Genomic DNA, 14,023 nt, shown 5'->3' with positions numbered 1-14,023 from the left:
AAATATTAAAAAATGTTAAAAAATTAGAGACAAATTTTGGCTACAATTTTTTTTTTTTTTTTTTTTGTAGAATTAGCCCCAACCGGGTTTATTTATTGAACTGGAAAGTCTTTAGCTACAAAGCAGTAAATATTTGGTGAAACATCCTCTATCCAAACTTGCAATGGAAAAGAAAATCTAGCTCCCCTTTCTAAGGCATGAGCGACATTGTTTCCCTATCTTCTAACATGAGAGATGGAATAGGTTCAAATGGGACCCATTATATACTTAAAGGCTTTTACCAAATAACCAACTGCTGCATAAGAAGAATCCCCCACTGCTAAGCTTTTTATTACACCTTCAGAGTCACCTTCGAAGTTGACATGTTGGAAGCCCAACTCAATTGCAAAAATTGCATCTCTTCTCGCTGCCAACATCTCCAGAACTTCTACAGAGGCAGGTAAAGCGACCTTCTCAGACAATGTATCAATAACCTCCCTCCTCTCGTTTCTAATGAAACCCTGACTCTAGCTTCCTCGGATTCAACAAAAACCGCCCCATCAAAATTTGCCTTGTATTCACCAGCAGTCGGAGGCTTCCATCTCACTGGACTTGGCTTTTCCTTGATCCCACATACAGGGAATTTTCGCTGAAACTCAAACAATAGGAAAGTGGCAGACTCAAAGATTTTACGCAGTGGAATACATGATTCCTTGCATCTAATCTTGTTTCTCTGAAACCACACATACCATGCAACCATCGCAAATACATCCAAATTCTTCATCTCCTTCCTGATAGCGCTCACCAAATCACACACCGTGGACAGAAGAGGATACTTCTATCTAATTTATGCAAAAGATGGTTCCCAAATTGAGACTATGTTTTCACAATACCAAATAGCATGGATAGAGCTCTCAATTGCTTTCTGACATTGGTCACAATTCTCCACCACTTTCCTTCTCTACAAGTTGGCTTTTGTTGGCAACGCATCTGAGCAAGCACACCACAAAAATACCTTCACCTTATTTGGGACTCTAAGCTTCCAAATACTCTTCCAGAAATTTTTAATTTCATCAGCATTTGAACCTAACGGTTCTGCACTTCTCTCCTCCTCGCAAATCACTTGATAGCCTGTCTTTATTGAGTAGGTACCTTATCTGCATCTTAGCCAGGTGACACAATCTTCTTGGCCTATCAAGCACAGATGTATGCCTTTAATTCTTTGTGCTTCAAAGGGAAGGAATAGGGAGTCAACTAGAGAGCAGTTCCACCCTCTAACACACTTGCCAATTAGTTGTGATACTGTCCAATCCTTGGCCATCTCGTTTATGGGTGAGATGATTTTTGAGGACTCATTGCCAAGCAGCCACCTATCCTTATAGATTTTGATGCTTTGACCATCACCAACTCTCCAACACATGCCGGATTGAATAACTTTCCTAACTTTCAATATACTCTGCGAAGCATAGGAACCCGATGATATTTTAGCATCAAAGATCGAACCATGAGGGAAGTATTTTGCTTTCAACACTTGGAAGAACAGTGATGAGTGGTCTGTCAACAACCTTCACATTGTAGCAAGCATGGGGTCATTAAAATTTTCCAAGTCCTTGAAGCTCATTCCTCCCATTGACTTTGGTTTGCAAAGCGTCTCCCAACTTTTCCAGTGAATTTTTCTTCTCTACCAACGTTGTCCCTGCCAAAATTTTCTAATCATCATCTCAATATCATTAATAAGGCCAATAAGGAGCTTGAAGCAACTCATGGCAAAAGTAGGGATTGCTTGAACCACTGTCTTAAGCAAAACCTCTCTACCCACCTGAGATAATAACTTCTCTTTCCACCCTTGGAGCTTATTCCATACCATTTCCTTTATGAAGTTTAGGTTGGCTTTCTTATTTTTACCCACCACAGCTAAAAGACCGAGGTATTTTTCATATTCCTTCACTTCATTCACCCCTAAAAAATTAATGATCTCTAATTTCCTTTCCTCAGAGGTGGCTTTCATAAAGAAAACAATTGTTTTTTCCTGGTTAATTCTCTGCCTTGACGCTTGCTCATAAAGCTGAAGAATATTCTATATAGCATGCAATTCACCCATCTCAAATCAACAAAACAACAAGCTATCATTAGCGAAGAATAAATGAGTGATTCTTGGACCATGTCGACACAGAGAAAAGCTTCTAATGAAGTCATCCTTGGCTGCTTTCTAAAGTTGCCGATTTAGAGCTTCCGAGCAAATCAGAAATAGATATGGGGACAAAGGATCACCCTGTCGAATACCCCTTGAAGGTCCGATATGCCCTTGTGATTCGTCACTCACTAGAATTGAATAGGAAGTTGTCCTTATACAGCTCATGACTAGGGACACCATTGTACACAATCCCATTTTCTCCATAGTTTTTTCTAAGAATTGTCACTCCACTCTGTCATAGGCCTTGCTCATATCTAACTTGATGGTCATGAACCCTGACTTCTTAGATTTTTGAGATTTCATATGATGTAAAGCCTCAATGGATACCAAGATATTGTCAAAGATAGCTTTATCTTACTAGAAAGCACTTTGAGATTCAAAAATAATCAGAAGCAAGATACACTCAAATCTATCTGCAACAACCTTAGACACAAGTTTATATATAATATTACAGAGGGAAATAGGGCGATATTCTGAGACTTTAGTTGGGATTTTTACCTTAGGGATAAGAGTGATGAAGGTATGTGTTAGGTTCTAAGACCTTATGGACTAATGTATTAGAACTTTAATATGTATTATGTTGGCAAACCATGATCAAAACATTTAGTCTAGGTTTAGACTTGTTTAAAGTTTGGTTTAATGTAATTTTGGAATCGAGTAATTGCTGAAAATTACTGTTCTATTTCTGCAAGGCTCGATCAATCGAAGAATAGACTCGATTGATCAAGAGTCATATCTGCAGAATTATAATTAAGCCTAAACAGCTGTTCAAGCCTATTACGGATTAGGGTTTCAGATCTTCTTCTCCCACTATATAAAGGAAAATCTAAGCACGTTTTTAAAGGTTTCTAAAAGAGAGAAGAGTGTGCCTCTTTTTGTATCTAAGGTTTGTACCCAAAAGCTCTCTAGAGTCTTTTTGATGCTCTTTATGCTGTGTGTGTGAATCTTTTTTGAAATCTAGAGGTGTTTGCCTTCACATACACTTAGGGTTATCAAGATCTAAATTGATGTCAAAAGCTTGGTGATCAATTTAGTTGCAAATTCAAGAGTTTAAAGATATACAAGTAAGAGTACTTGTACTTGTTGGGAATCCAAGAAAGAAGTAGTCCGTGAACTCGGAGCTGTCACGTGGTCGTGGTAGTAAGTTTCCTACTCGAGGTACCAATAGGATGTTAGTGGTCTAAGTCGCTCTTGTATAAACTTTAATTCTTTCATAGTGGATTCAGTTTTACCTTAAGGATACCTAAGTTGAATCCTCCCCAGGTTTTTTACCGATTTGGTTTTCTTGGGTCATCATATCATTGTGTTATTTATTTTTTCACTGCTTTGTATGATATGATTTGTATATGTTAACCTAGATCTGCATAATTTACCTGAGTTAATCACTTGGCTAAATAACTAAGTTAAACTGGTTGTGTTTAAGGGGTCTAAAAATGTATAGTATGATTTATAGAGGGAGGAATGGTACCCAAATTTAAGCAGCTTAGGACAGCAGTGGACACATCATCGCCAATACACTGCCAATATTGCTAGGAAAAAAAAAATGGTGGTAACCCATCTGGACCTGGGGCTTTTAATGGCTCCATTTGTTGCAATGCCCTTTCCACCTCTTCTCTAGTATATTTAGCAATGAGAATGTTGTTCATGTCATCATCTACCGAAGTAGGGATGTCTTTAACAACTGCATCCACCATGGACGGGTTAAAGGTTGTGAATAATTGCTGATAATAATATATAAGTATCTCTGTTATCCCTTCCTCATCATAGCAGATTTCGCCCTTTGTTTCTTCCAAGCTTTCAATTCTATTCCTCCAAAATCGATGGGTGGCTCGATTTTATCATCTTCATAACCACAACGCACAAGATCTCTGCTTTCACATTTTTTCTTCATTCACTAAAATCCCACTAATCTCTTTCTTAAGCTTCTAAACCTGCCATACTGCCTCCTCTGAGAGCTGTCTCTTCCGCACAAATAAGCCTAAGGCTACAACTCTCACAAATAAAATTAAGACAAAGTGTAGTTACAAAATTAGTTATAACCTGAGACTATAACCTTTTTTAATATTATTAACGTTATTACATATTTCAAAAATATAACCGTTAGATTGGAATTTCTTTACACTTTTAATACATATGTCAAATTTTATGCCAATCAGATATTATTTACTATATAATCTATAAGATTTTTTATTTTATGCATAATTTTAAACTACAAAAACTTGCAATTTAGACAAATTATTGATGACATAACTATTAATCTTTAATTTTCTGAAAATTTTATAAGCATGGTGGATATATAAAGAAAATGTAATCCAATGGTGAATTTGTAAAAATTCATCTCCAATAAAATGATATTTAGTAAAATTGTAATTTTATGATACAACCAATTTTGTAGTTAAGGAAAAAGTTGTAAGGTTGTAGTCTTAGACTACGTATTTTGAAAATAAGAAAATTAAGTACAAAATTGGTTGTGATCTAAGGCTGCAATCTTACTCAATAGTTTTTTTTATTATAAGTGAATTTTGACTACTTCATCATTAGATTACATGTGTATTAAGAACGTAAAGGGCATGCAATCTATCGATTAGATTTTCGAAATATGTGGTAATGTTAATCTACTTATTTTGTAACTAAATTTTGTCCTTTTGAATATATACTCATTGAATTGCAAATTCTTTATATTCTTAACACATATGTCAAATTTTGTATCAATCGGATATTATTTTACTATACAATTTATAAACTTATTTTTAATGCATTATTTTAAATTATAAAAACTTAAAATTTAAACATTTGATTGATAACATAGTTATTAATTTTTAATCTTCTGAAAACTTTAGAAACATGAAGAATATAAAAATAAAATATAATCTAAAAGTGAATTTTTTCAATTCATATTCAATAAAAAAAAATATCGATGAGAAAATTGCCAAACTTTAATTTGTCCCCAAATTAGTTCCTATTTTTTTTCTTTTTTTATAGAAATTTTTAAATCAATATCTTTATACACCCATTTTGTCTCTAAAATTTATGTTAATAATAAATCTAGATAAAAATTAATAATAAAAAAACTTGTTAACAGTGAAAAAAAAAATTAGTGAAAATTTTCGTACATATTGTCTAATTGAAAAGGACGTGAAAGCCAGTGCAGTCGTATTAAATTAGAAAGGAGGTATGTAGTACAAAATGGTGGTGCCAGTGTGTCACAGTTTTCCATGCATCAACATCAAACTGCTTGGATTCACGTGGGCTTTGATATTTTTGTTGAGAGAGAGAGCAATTAATGGACCGGAATTTAGAGTGGTCCACCTTTTACAAAGGACCGTACTACTACACAGCTCTGAGATAATTCTGAAAATATTGAATTAAAATTCCCGTTTCTTCAATCAAAATATCATCATTTGTACATTATGTATCATGGTTCATGTACAACGTAATTAATTCTTTTTGGCGGTTTGTACACCCCCATTAATTAATGAGTGCTAGCCCAATTATTATTGAAAACCTAACATTCTATGAGTATAACTTAACTTATCATGTCTAATTTTATTTTTTTTCTTGAGTACACTTTCTTTTCTAATTTATAAAGATGGCAACAATGTTTACTCTCACGTTAAAGCATGTTTGGTACATCAATTTAAATACTTATTTTTAGTTTTTAAACAATATTATATGTATTTTTATACATTTTTTTAATTACACGTATTTTTAAAAAAATTAAAAACGGTTGTTTAAACACACGTATCACGTATCAAACGAGCCGCCCTAAAACTACCGACAAATCACAATTTGTCTCAACAAATTTTTTTTTTTTTAATACTGAATATTTAACACACATAAAGAGGAGAAAGTTTTAAAAAAAACTAATAGTGTCTCAAAAATTTAAGATGTTATTTGATGGAGAATAGAAGAGTCTAAATATAATAAATGAAATTATTTTTTAAAGTCTTTTTTTTTTTTTTTGACAAACAAAGATGTCTACTTCGAGTATCTAACTATTCTCTTAAGTGTATGTAGTTTCTTTATCCCACACGCACTAAAGTATTGCAAGGATGAATACCATAAGAGTAAACTCAAGATATTAGCAATATAATCATAGATTTATATTGCTAATATAAATCTATGATTTTTCCTAAGGATTATTCTTTTTTTTTTTGTGATAAAAGGAACTTCATAGAACCTAAAGTGTTACTACTACAGAATCAGTACAAAGCCTATCCACATACATCCTATACACAATATAAACTCAAAAGAATATATATATCACAAAATCTTGCATTTGGGTAGTATCCCCTTTGGCCTTGGTCAACCTATTTGTAGTTTGTACATCTGTTTGCTTACTGTAACAGTACCTCATCCAAACTTGAGGACTATGGACTATGGTTCAACAAGTACCTACAATCATCAACATATTGAAGAGAAACTAGAAACTATTATTAACTTCATTGGAGTTAGTAATCAAACCAATTATAACTCTTACATCAAGTTCAAACCCCGACTACTTCTGAAATTATAACTCTTACATCAAGTTCAATCCCCGACTACTTCTGAATTAAGTTGCTTGCAAAGTAAAAGTAGATCCTTCAAAGCCCAAAGTTCCGCAGTACAAAGACTTATGACAGTAAAAGTACATATGCAAGTTACGCAACTCCTCTGTCGTTGGATCTAATAATTCACGCTTCAATGTTCAGGGTTGATTTCTCATGTGTCAATCATATATTAGCTTGATCACTCAAACACATCCAAAGTTGGCTTGCTGGGTTATGAATCTATGATATAACTGGTTTATACGAGCCTAAACTAGTTTATCTTTAGTACCATACAGCCAGGGGATGTGAAAACCCTTAAAACATTTCTAGTACCAGTAAAAGATGGACTGAATTCCCATAAAAGAAATAATGTACCGAAGAATGTGGGGACAATGGGCAAGTCAAGTATGACAAGATTTAATAAAAATTGATCAATGGATCTGAATGTGATAAAAATCATGAGTATTGAGGAGAAAACTTTAGTTAGAGCCTCTTAGATAATGATAGAAGCAATCAAGCAAACATACATGAGTAAATCAAGGTCACGGGAACTTGGAAAATCTCTCTTTGTGGATCAACAAAGACTATGAAATTTATTCAAACTGGCCTCAAATTTAAAATTTTGAAATCCCACATTCACTATTAAAGAAATAAAAAGGTACACTAGTTTCAATGAGACAATGATAATTATCCTACATCCCTAGAGGATAGTAAGTTATAGTAAGTTATAGTAGGAGCCTTGAATAGTTAATGTTTACTAAAGGTGATGACTTGAAGGTCTAGGCCCAAGATGTTGAGTTGCACTAGAGTTTTTTTAAACTGATTTTTTGAACAACATCAGCAATCAATATCACGAAATTCATACTTTTCAATAAAATTGGCTAGTAAGTGGGTAAGAACAGGAATGCCATTAAGCATTTCCCCACTTTTACACTTGAATAAATAAATTTATCTTCTAACTACACATAGAAAATAATCAATTAAGACTTACGAGCCATGATTTTTTTTTTATTGGCCTAAGTCATGTAAATATTTTTATTAGTTTAATTACATTTTTGGTCCTCATACTTCGCTTCATGTTTCAATATGAATTCTAACCTTTCAGTTTAGTCTTTATTATCTTTAACTTTGTATCAAAAAAGTTTTTGTCATTAACTATTGGATGGAAAAGGGAGATGTAGCAACAAAAAGTTTTGCATGTGTAATTAAACATGTACATTTTTTTTTCATGCCTCGAAATCTACCCACCATCCTCCCTCTTTTCATGCATCGGGTTAATCTATTAATCTGACCTGGCCTAAATGGAATAGGTTTGGACTAATTAGGTTCCATATGAAAGTTTTAAACTTTTAACCTCAAAGGATTTGGCAATATGATCATTGCTCAATATTATACGATTTCTACTACAAACTTATTCAAGTAATTAATTATCTAAAAACATGTTTTGACTTAATTGATTTTAAAAAAAAAAATTGTAAGAGACTTAATTGAATGTTATACCAACAAAAAGGTGGGTTAATATATAGATATATTAGACTTCGTCGGGTTTTGGCTGCTGTTGACAGGTTGAGTTTGAGACATGTCATTTATAATTGAGCCAGTTTGGATTTGGAATCCAATCTAATCAAGTATCAACATCCCTAAATATGAGCCATTAACAGAGGTATGCATGCCTTGGCTGCAAATATTGTATGCCACTTTCGAAAATAACACTATTTGTGCGAAAAATTATCTGTTTGAACTTTGAAATACTTAATTCATGGTTAGACTAACCAACACAGTGCGCATCAAGAATTATTATATGGAACTTTCATTAAATTTAATTGGTCTATAATGATTACCAATGTTAGCATCAAAAGATATCAGATCAAGTATCAACATCAAATGATGATCAAAGCATCAAACTTATTGTGTAGTCAATCTTAATCAAGGATCTCTTGTGCAAGAAACTTGATGAAGTATGAAATCAGTGGGATGTCTACTTCGGACTTAGTTGATGATTGAAGACCTAAAAATAAGAGAAAAGCACTATTAGAATACACCAGTGTGGTGCCGGTTAAGGACCCTTCAATGGTTAAGTCAAAATTTCCCTTAATTAAGATCTTCATAAATTTTTCAAGTGTAAAAGTTAGTAAATTTTTCATGCATCTCTGATTTGGTGAAGTCTGGCCTTTATATAAAAGATCTTGAGTGGGTCTCCTTATTTGGTGCAACTACTCTCATGCGAGACATGTGGGCTTCTTAGGGTAAGTGGAAACGAATTCCAAGAAATTTATTCCCTCATTCCAAATTAGTGGATTTTCATGATAAACCCCAGAAATGATGGATTGATATAGCTAAAAATTACTAAGTGTTGAACATTATATACTATGGACAATGACTTTATGCAAACAGTCTTTTTTAGACGAGCTTCTTGTGACTTTCTTAGATGATCTTCTTGGATGATAGTTCATTTCTATTCTCCATCAAAACTAATATGATTCAATAATATTATCTTGAATTAGGAAACATATTATTCAAGTTTCTTTTAATGCTATATTGCCCTTATGTAACAAAGGAAGTAGAATTTTTGTTATCATATTAAGGGTTAAATGTCAATATTATTTAAATTTTTTTGAATGAGTGGTAATTTATTCATGATAGCCACGTTTACAATTTGTTGTCTCAATTTAAGGTAATGACATGGCATCTCGACAACAAGCCAAGACCAAGCGAGAGAACCAAGTTGATGAACTTGTGTTAACTGTCCTAACATTAGACCATCTTTGTAGCTCAAGCATTTATGGTGAGTTTTGATGGAAGAGGAGGAAAAGAGAATAAAGTAAACTTGGTTAGACCTTCCATTCAAACTAACTATTATCTCTTAGAAATTGCGAATCTCACAATCTAAATGGTTAGTTATTATTGGTTTAAATTTGAACTTAATACTAAGATTATTTTTTTGCCCTAACAATAATAACTAATAAAAAGGTTTCCTATATATCATGAGTTTCCTATATATAACGAGGGATGGAGGAAAAAACAAAATCAAAAAATACCATAAATTAAGGCATAATTATAGAACTAGGAAAAACAACGATCTATTGATTTGGCAACAACCCTATTCAAAAATTCTACCTACCCTACTCCAAAGCAAACGACAGCGTTTGAGCATCCGACGTGACAACCATTTATTGGTTCATTCCGTGCATGGAGGAAGGAAGGAGAGAGAGAGAGAGAGAGAGAGAGTCAAAAGGCCAGGATCCTAGGCACTGTTCACACGTCAGCAAGGCACAAATGGACTGTCCTCCATTGGTCGTATTTCCTTTAACCACGTGTCCCTCGTTCACTAGTCCCTTATTGCTCTTACTATTACGTGTTTGTTCGTGTCCCTCGTTATCCTCTTTGTCCTCACACCCTTCTCTCTTTCTCTTTCTCTTTCTTTTCTTTTTTTTATAAATAAAACTCCAAACAAATATCCATTAATTTTATTTTAATCATAAAAATTCAAAATCTTTTACTTTTTTTAAATATCCCACTTTAAACCCTATATTTTCATTATTATTACGAATAAAACTCCACAAAATTTACCTTGGAACATCTGGAAATTTAGGGTTTAATTTATAAAATTATGGGTTTTTTTAAATATTAAAAAAAAAAAAGCTTTGCTATTTATATTTTGGGTTTGAGTGTGAACCTCCAAACCTCTGTACTAAACAAAGACAGAGAACGAGGAGACCCATAGAGAGAGAGAGAGAGAGAGAGATTGCATACAAAACTTTGACACAGACATGGGACCATTGTCCTGTACATAAAATTCGAGCTTTTTCGTGGACGACACGATCCGAGTCTGCCGCTCCTCTTTCGTTTCTCTCTTTCTCTCTCTTACTCTCTTTCTCCAAATACCTTTATCTTTCTTTCTCTCACCCTTTCTTTACTTCGGTTTTTTTCTGTTTCTTGACTCTTATTTCAAACCCCCCCATGGAAATGGAAGATCAGTATAACATAGCCGATCTAAGGCAACTCATGAATGGTCCTAGGTCTCATTTCCCAGCTATCCCTGAACCCCAAGACCTTTTCTCTGCTCACCAACACCGAAGCCTCACACCCACTTCTCAACAACACTATGATATGCTGATGTTGAATCGTCATCATCATCAACATCAACAAGTACCTCCGGAGCTCTTGCCTCGTGGCCTCCACGACTTTCGTGCTGATTCTACTTCTACTCAAGCTGCCATTACAACTGTCGCCGCTACTAATACTGCTACTTCTACTCCATCTCTCAGTGGGTTAGACGCTGATACTGGTTGCTTAGGAGGCGATGCTGCCACTGGAAGATGGCCTAGACAAGAGACTCTCACTCTTCTTGAGATCAGATCTCGACTTGATCCTAAGTTCAAAGAGGCTAATCAAAAGGGTCCCTTATGGGATGAAGTTTCTAGGTATTTCATTTCTTTCTATGTATGTATTATGTACCCTAGTCCTCCTTTTCATTATCTTTCCCCTTTTGTCACCAAAACTTTCTCCTTTCTTCTTTTGGTTTTGGGGTCTTGGTGTAATTTTAGTTCTCTATTATTGATGGTGATGATGAAGGATTAAGAGGTTTGTCCATGTTATTATAGCTAGGGAGTGTAGAGAACATAGAGTTCTTTTTTCTTTTTTTTCGCTGTAATATCTCAAAACTTGGAAGCGATTTTATGATTTTGAGTTAGAAAATGACTACACTATGAGTCCATGAGCTTTAGTTGGAAACCCAGGTGTTATTTTCCTTGTTTACTTCGATTTACAGGTTTCGTATTAAGAAAAAAATATAAATTAATGGCTGATCATAAACTGTATAGTTCTTTCACTGACTTGTTTTCGTTTTGAAAATGTGTACCTTCTTTTAAGTGCAAGTTTTACTGGTTTTTTTTTTTTTTTTTCTTGGAAAGGTGTACCCACTATTAGTTTCATCTGATGAAAAGACATATCTTTTAGCTACATGCTACCCCTACCCTATCAAAAACCCATCTTCGTTTTAGCAATTTGAATGGTCATGTGCTTAGTTTGGTTCACTGTAATTACTTAACAAGGAAGGCATATGAGATTGAGTGGTACCATTAGATAATTAAGAGCATCACCACATGAAAATCTGTGTTGCTCTCTATTCTTTTACAATGCGCAATCTAGGGTTCCCCCACCCATCATTATTTCATTTCTTATATAAAAAAATTCAATTCATTTTTCATATCCATTTGATTGTATTATTCTTCTTTCCTTTTAGGATCATGTCTGAAGAACATGGATACCAAAGAAGCGGGAAGAAATGTAGAGAGAAGTTTGAAAACTTGTACAAATATTACAAGAAAACAAAGGAAGGCAAGGCTGGAAGACAAGATGGTAAGCACTACAGGTTCTTTCGCCAACTCGAAGCTCTCTATGGAGAAGCCAGCAATACAAACTCAGTCCCAGAAAGCCATTTTGCTGGACACGGTCTTCGATTTCATACCATAGGCCAGAATATCACTCAAGCAAATCAAGATGGCTTTCAATCTCAAAAGCATTGTGATAGTCTTAGCCTATCTAATTCCTCTGAGTATGGTACTTCTTCCTCCGATGACAATGATCTCAGCACCGCGGCGGCGGTGGTGGAGAATGACTCGGGAGAGAAGAGGAGGAAAAGAAGAGGAAGAAGCTGGAAGGGAAAGATAAAGGACTTCATTGATTCCCAAATGAGAAATTTAATGGAGAAGCAAGAGGCATGGCTGGAGAAGCTGATGAATACCCTTGAACAGAAAGAACAAGAGAGGATGTTAAAAGAAGAAGAATGGAGGAAAGAAGAGGCAGCGAGGATAGAAAGGGAGCACAAGTTTTGGGCTAAAGAGAGATCTTGGATTGAAGCTAGAGATGCAGCTTTGATGGAAGCATTGCAGAAGCTAACAGGAAGTGAAGTAAAAGCTTCATCTTCTGAGGCTTTAATGGCTGCTGAAATTCAAAACCAAAGTGAAAACCAGAATGAGGATGGAAGTGAAATACTAAATAATAATGGGAAAGGTGAAAGCTGGCCTGAGTCTGAGATTATGAGGCTAATGCAATTCAGAAATGGAATGGAATTAAGGTTCAGGCAAAGTGTGTGTTCAGAAGAGGCTTTGTGGGAAGAAATAGCAGGAAAGATGGCTTGTTTGGGATATGATAGGAGTGCTTTAATGTACAAAGACAAATGGGAACGCATTAATAATTGTCAGAGAAGAAGCAAGGAGGGTTATAAGAAGCGCAAAGAGAATTCAAGAAGCTGTGGCTACTTTCAGAATCATGAGTCTTCCCTATACAATCAAGGTGGGGCTTATTGTGAAATGAATGAACAAGAGCCAGAGACTGTGAGACTACAAGGTAATAATGATGGTTCTTCCCCTTCTAATTCCAATGCTGGGAATTCTGTGCATGAGAGTTGCTTTCCCTTCTTGATGGCTGATGGGGAAAACTTGTGGGAAAATTATGCTTTGAAACTCAACAAAGGCAATCACAACCAGTAAGTAAAAAAAAAAAAAAAAGCACATAGAGTTTGTTAAGTTTTTTTAATTATCTGGATTGGGAAGAAACTTTGAAGGGCGGGAAAAGGTACGTAGTTGAATTGTTAAGAGGTAAGAGGTTTGAAAATGCCTCTGGTACAATGGACTTACATTGTGTAAGAGCTAGCTGACTGAAGATTTATGTATATTAGGACTTAGAAGCTGCACATTTAAGAATAAAATAATGGGTTTGTGTTTTATCAGTGTAATGGGGAAAGGAGGAAGCAATTAATATTTTGCTCAAATTATCGGATTATGGTCTCAATGTTCTGTAAGTTTTCCATTTTGTGATAAATTTCCCTTCTGTGCATGCAATTGGTACTATCATATTGTAGTTCATTTATTAATTCCTTCTTACATCTTTCCCTTCCATACTTTATTTTCTATTCTTCAATAATCTTTGGACCCCTAGAGAAGCATTGGGCGTGTATGTGTGAGAGAGAATAATTTACTTATCAGATTATACATTTCTTGTAGATTTCAAAATTCATATTTGATGCACCATCAGTGCATGAACAAAGTGTAAGTACTTTTACTTCTTACATTTGGTAATAAACTCATTGTCCTATTGTGTCCTTGTGGACAAATTTCTTCCATCACTACTAATGACAATATTGGAATACATTTACCCGGATCAAGAGCAATGTACTTATGTACCTAGTCATGTTGTTCAGAGTCAACAAGGAAGAAATATACAGTGATTTATTCCAACTTTCAAGAAAGTAAAATGACAAGTAGCCACTTGATATTGACTTTGTTTGTCCTAATAATCTTTGAAAGTAAATTTGTAG

The 14,023-nt window shown here is 34.5% G+C and overlaps 1 protein-coding gene across 1 annotated transcript; it reads left to right on the top strand.

Moving 5' to 3' along the window:
• Positions 1–10,400: 10,400 nt before the first annotated feature.
• On the top strand, positions 10,401–13,545 carry LOC142611352 (trihelix transcription factor PTL). Its single transcript, XM_075783461.1, has 2 exons — positions 10,401–11,126; positions 11,948–13,545. Exons 1-2 carry the CDS (start codon positions 10,663–10,665, stop codon positions 13,194–13,196), a joined length of 1,713 nt encoding a protein of 570 aa, XP_075639576.1. The 5' UTR covers positions 10,401–10,662; the 3' UTR covers positions 13,197–13,545.
• The last annotated feature ends 478 nt before the right edge of the window (positions 13,546–14,023 follow it).

This window comes from Castanea sativa, chromosome 9, assembly GCF_040712315.1.
Source record: "Castanea sativa cultivar Marrone di Chiusa Pesio chromosome 9, ASM4071231v1".
Classification (NCBI taxonomy): Eukaryota; Viridiplantae; Streptophyta; class Magnoliopsida; order Fagales; family Fagaceae; genus Castanea; species Castanea sativa.
This window is presented reverse-complemented; position numbering and strand designations above follow the sequence as displayed.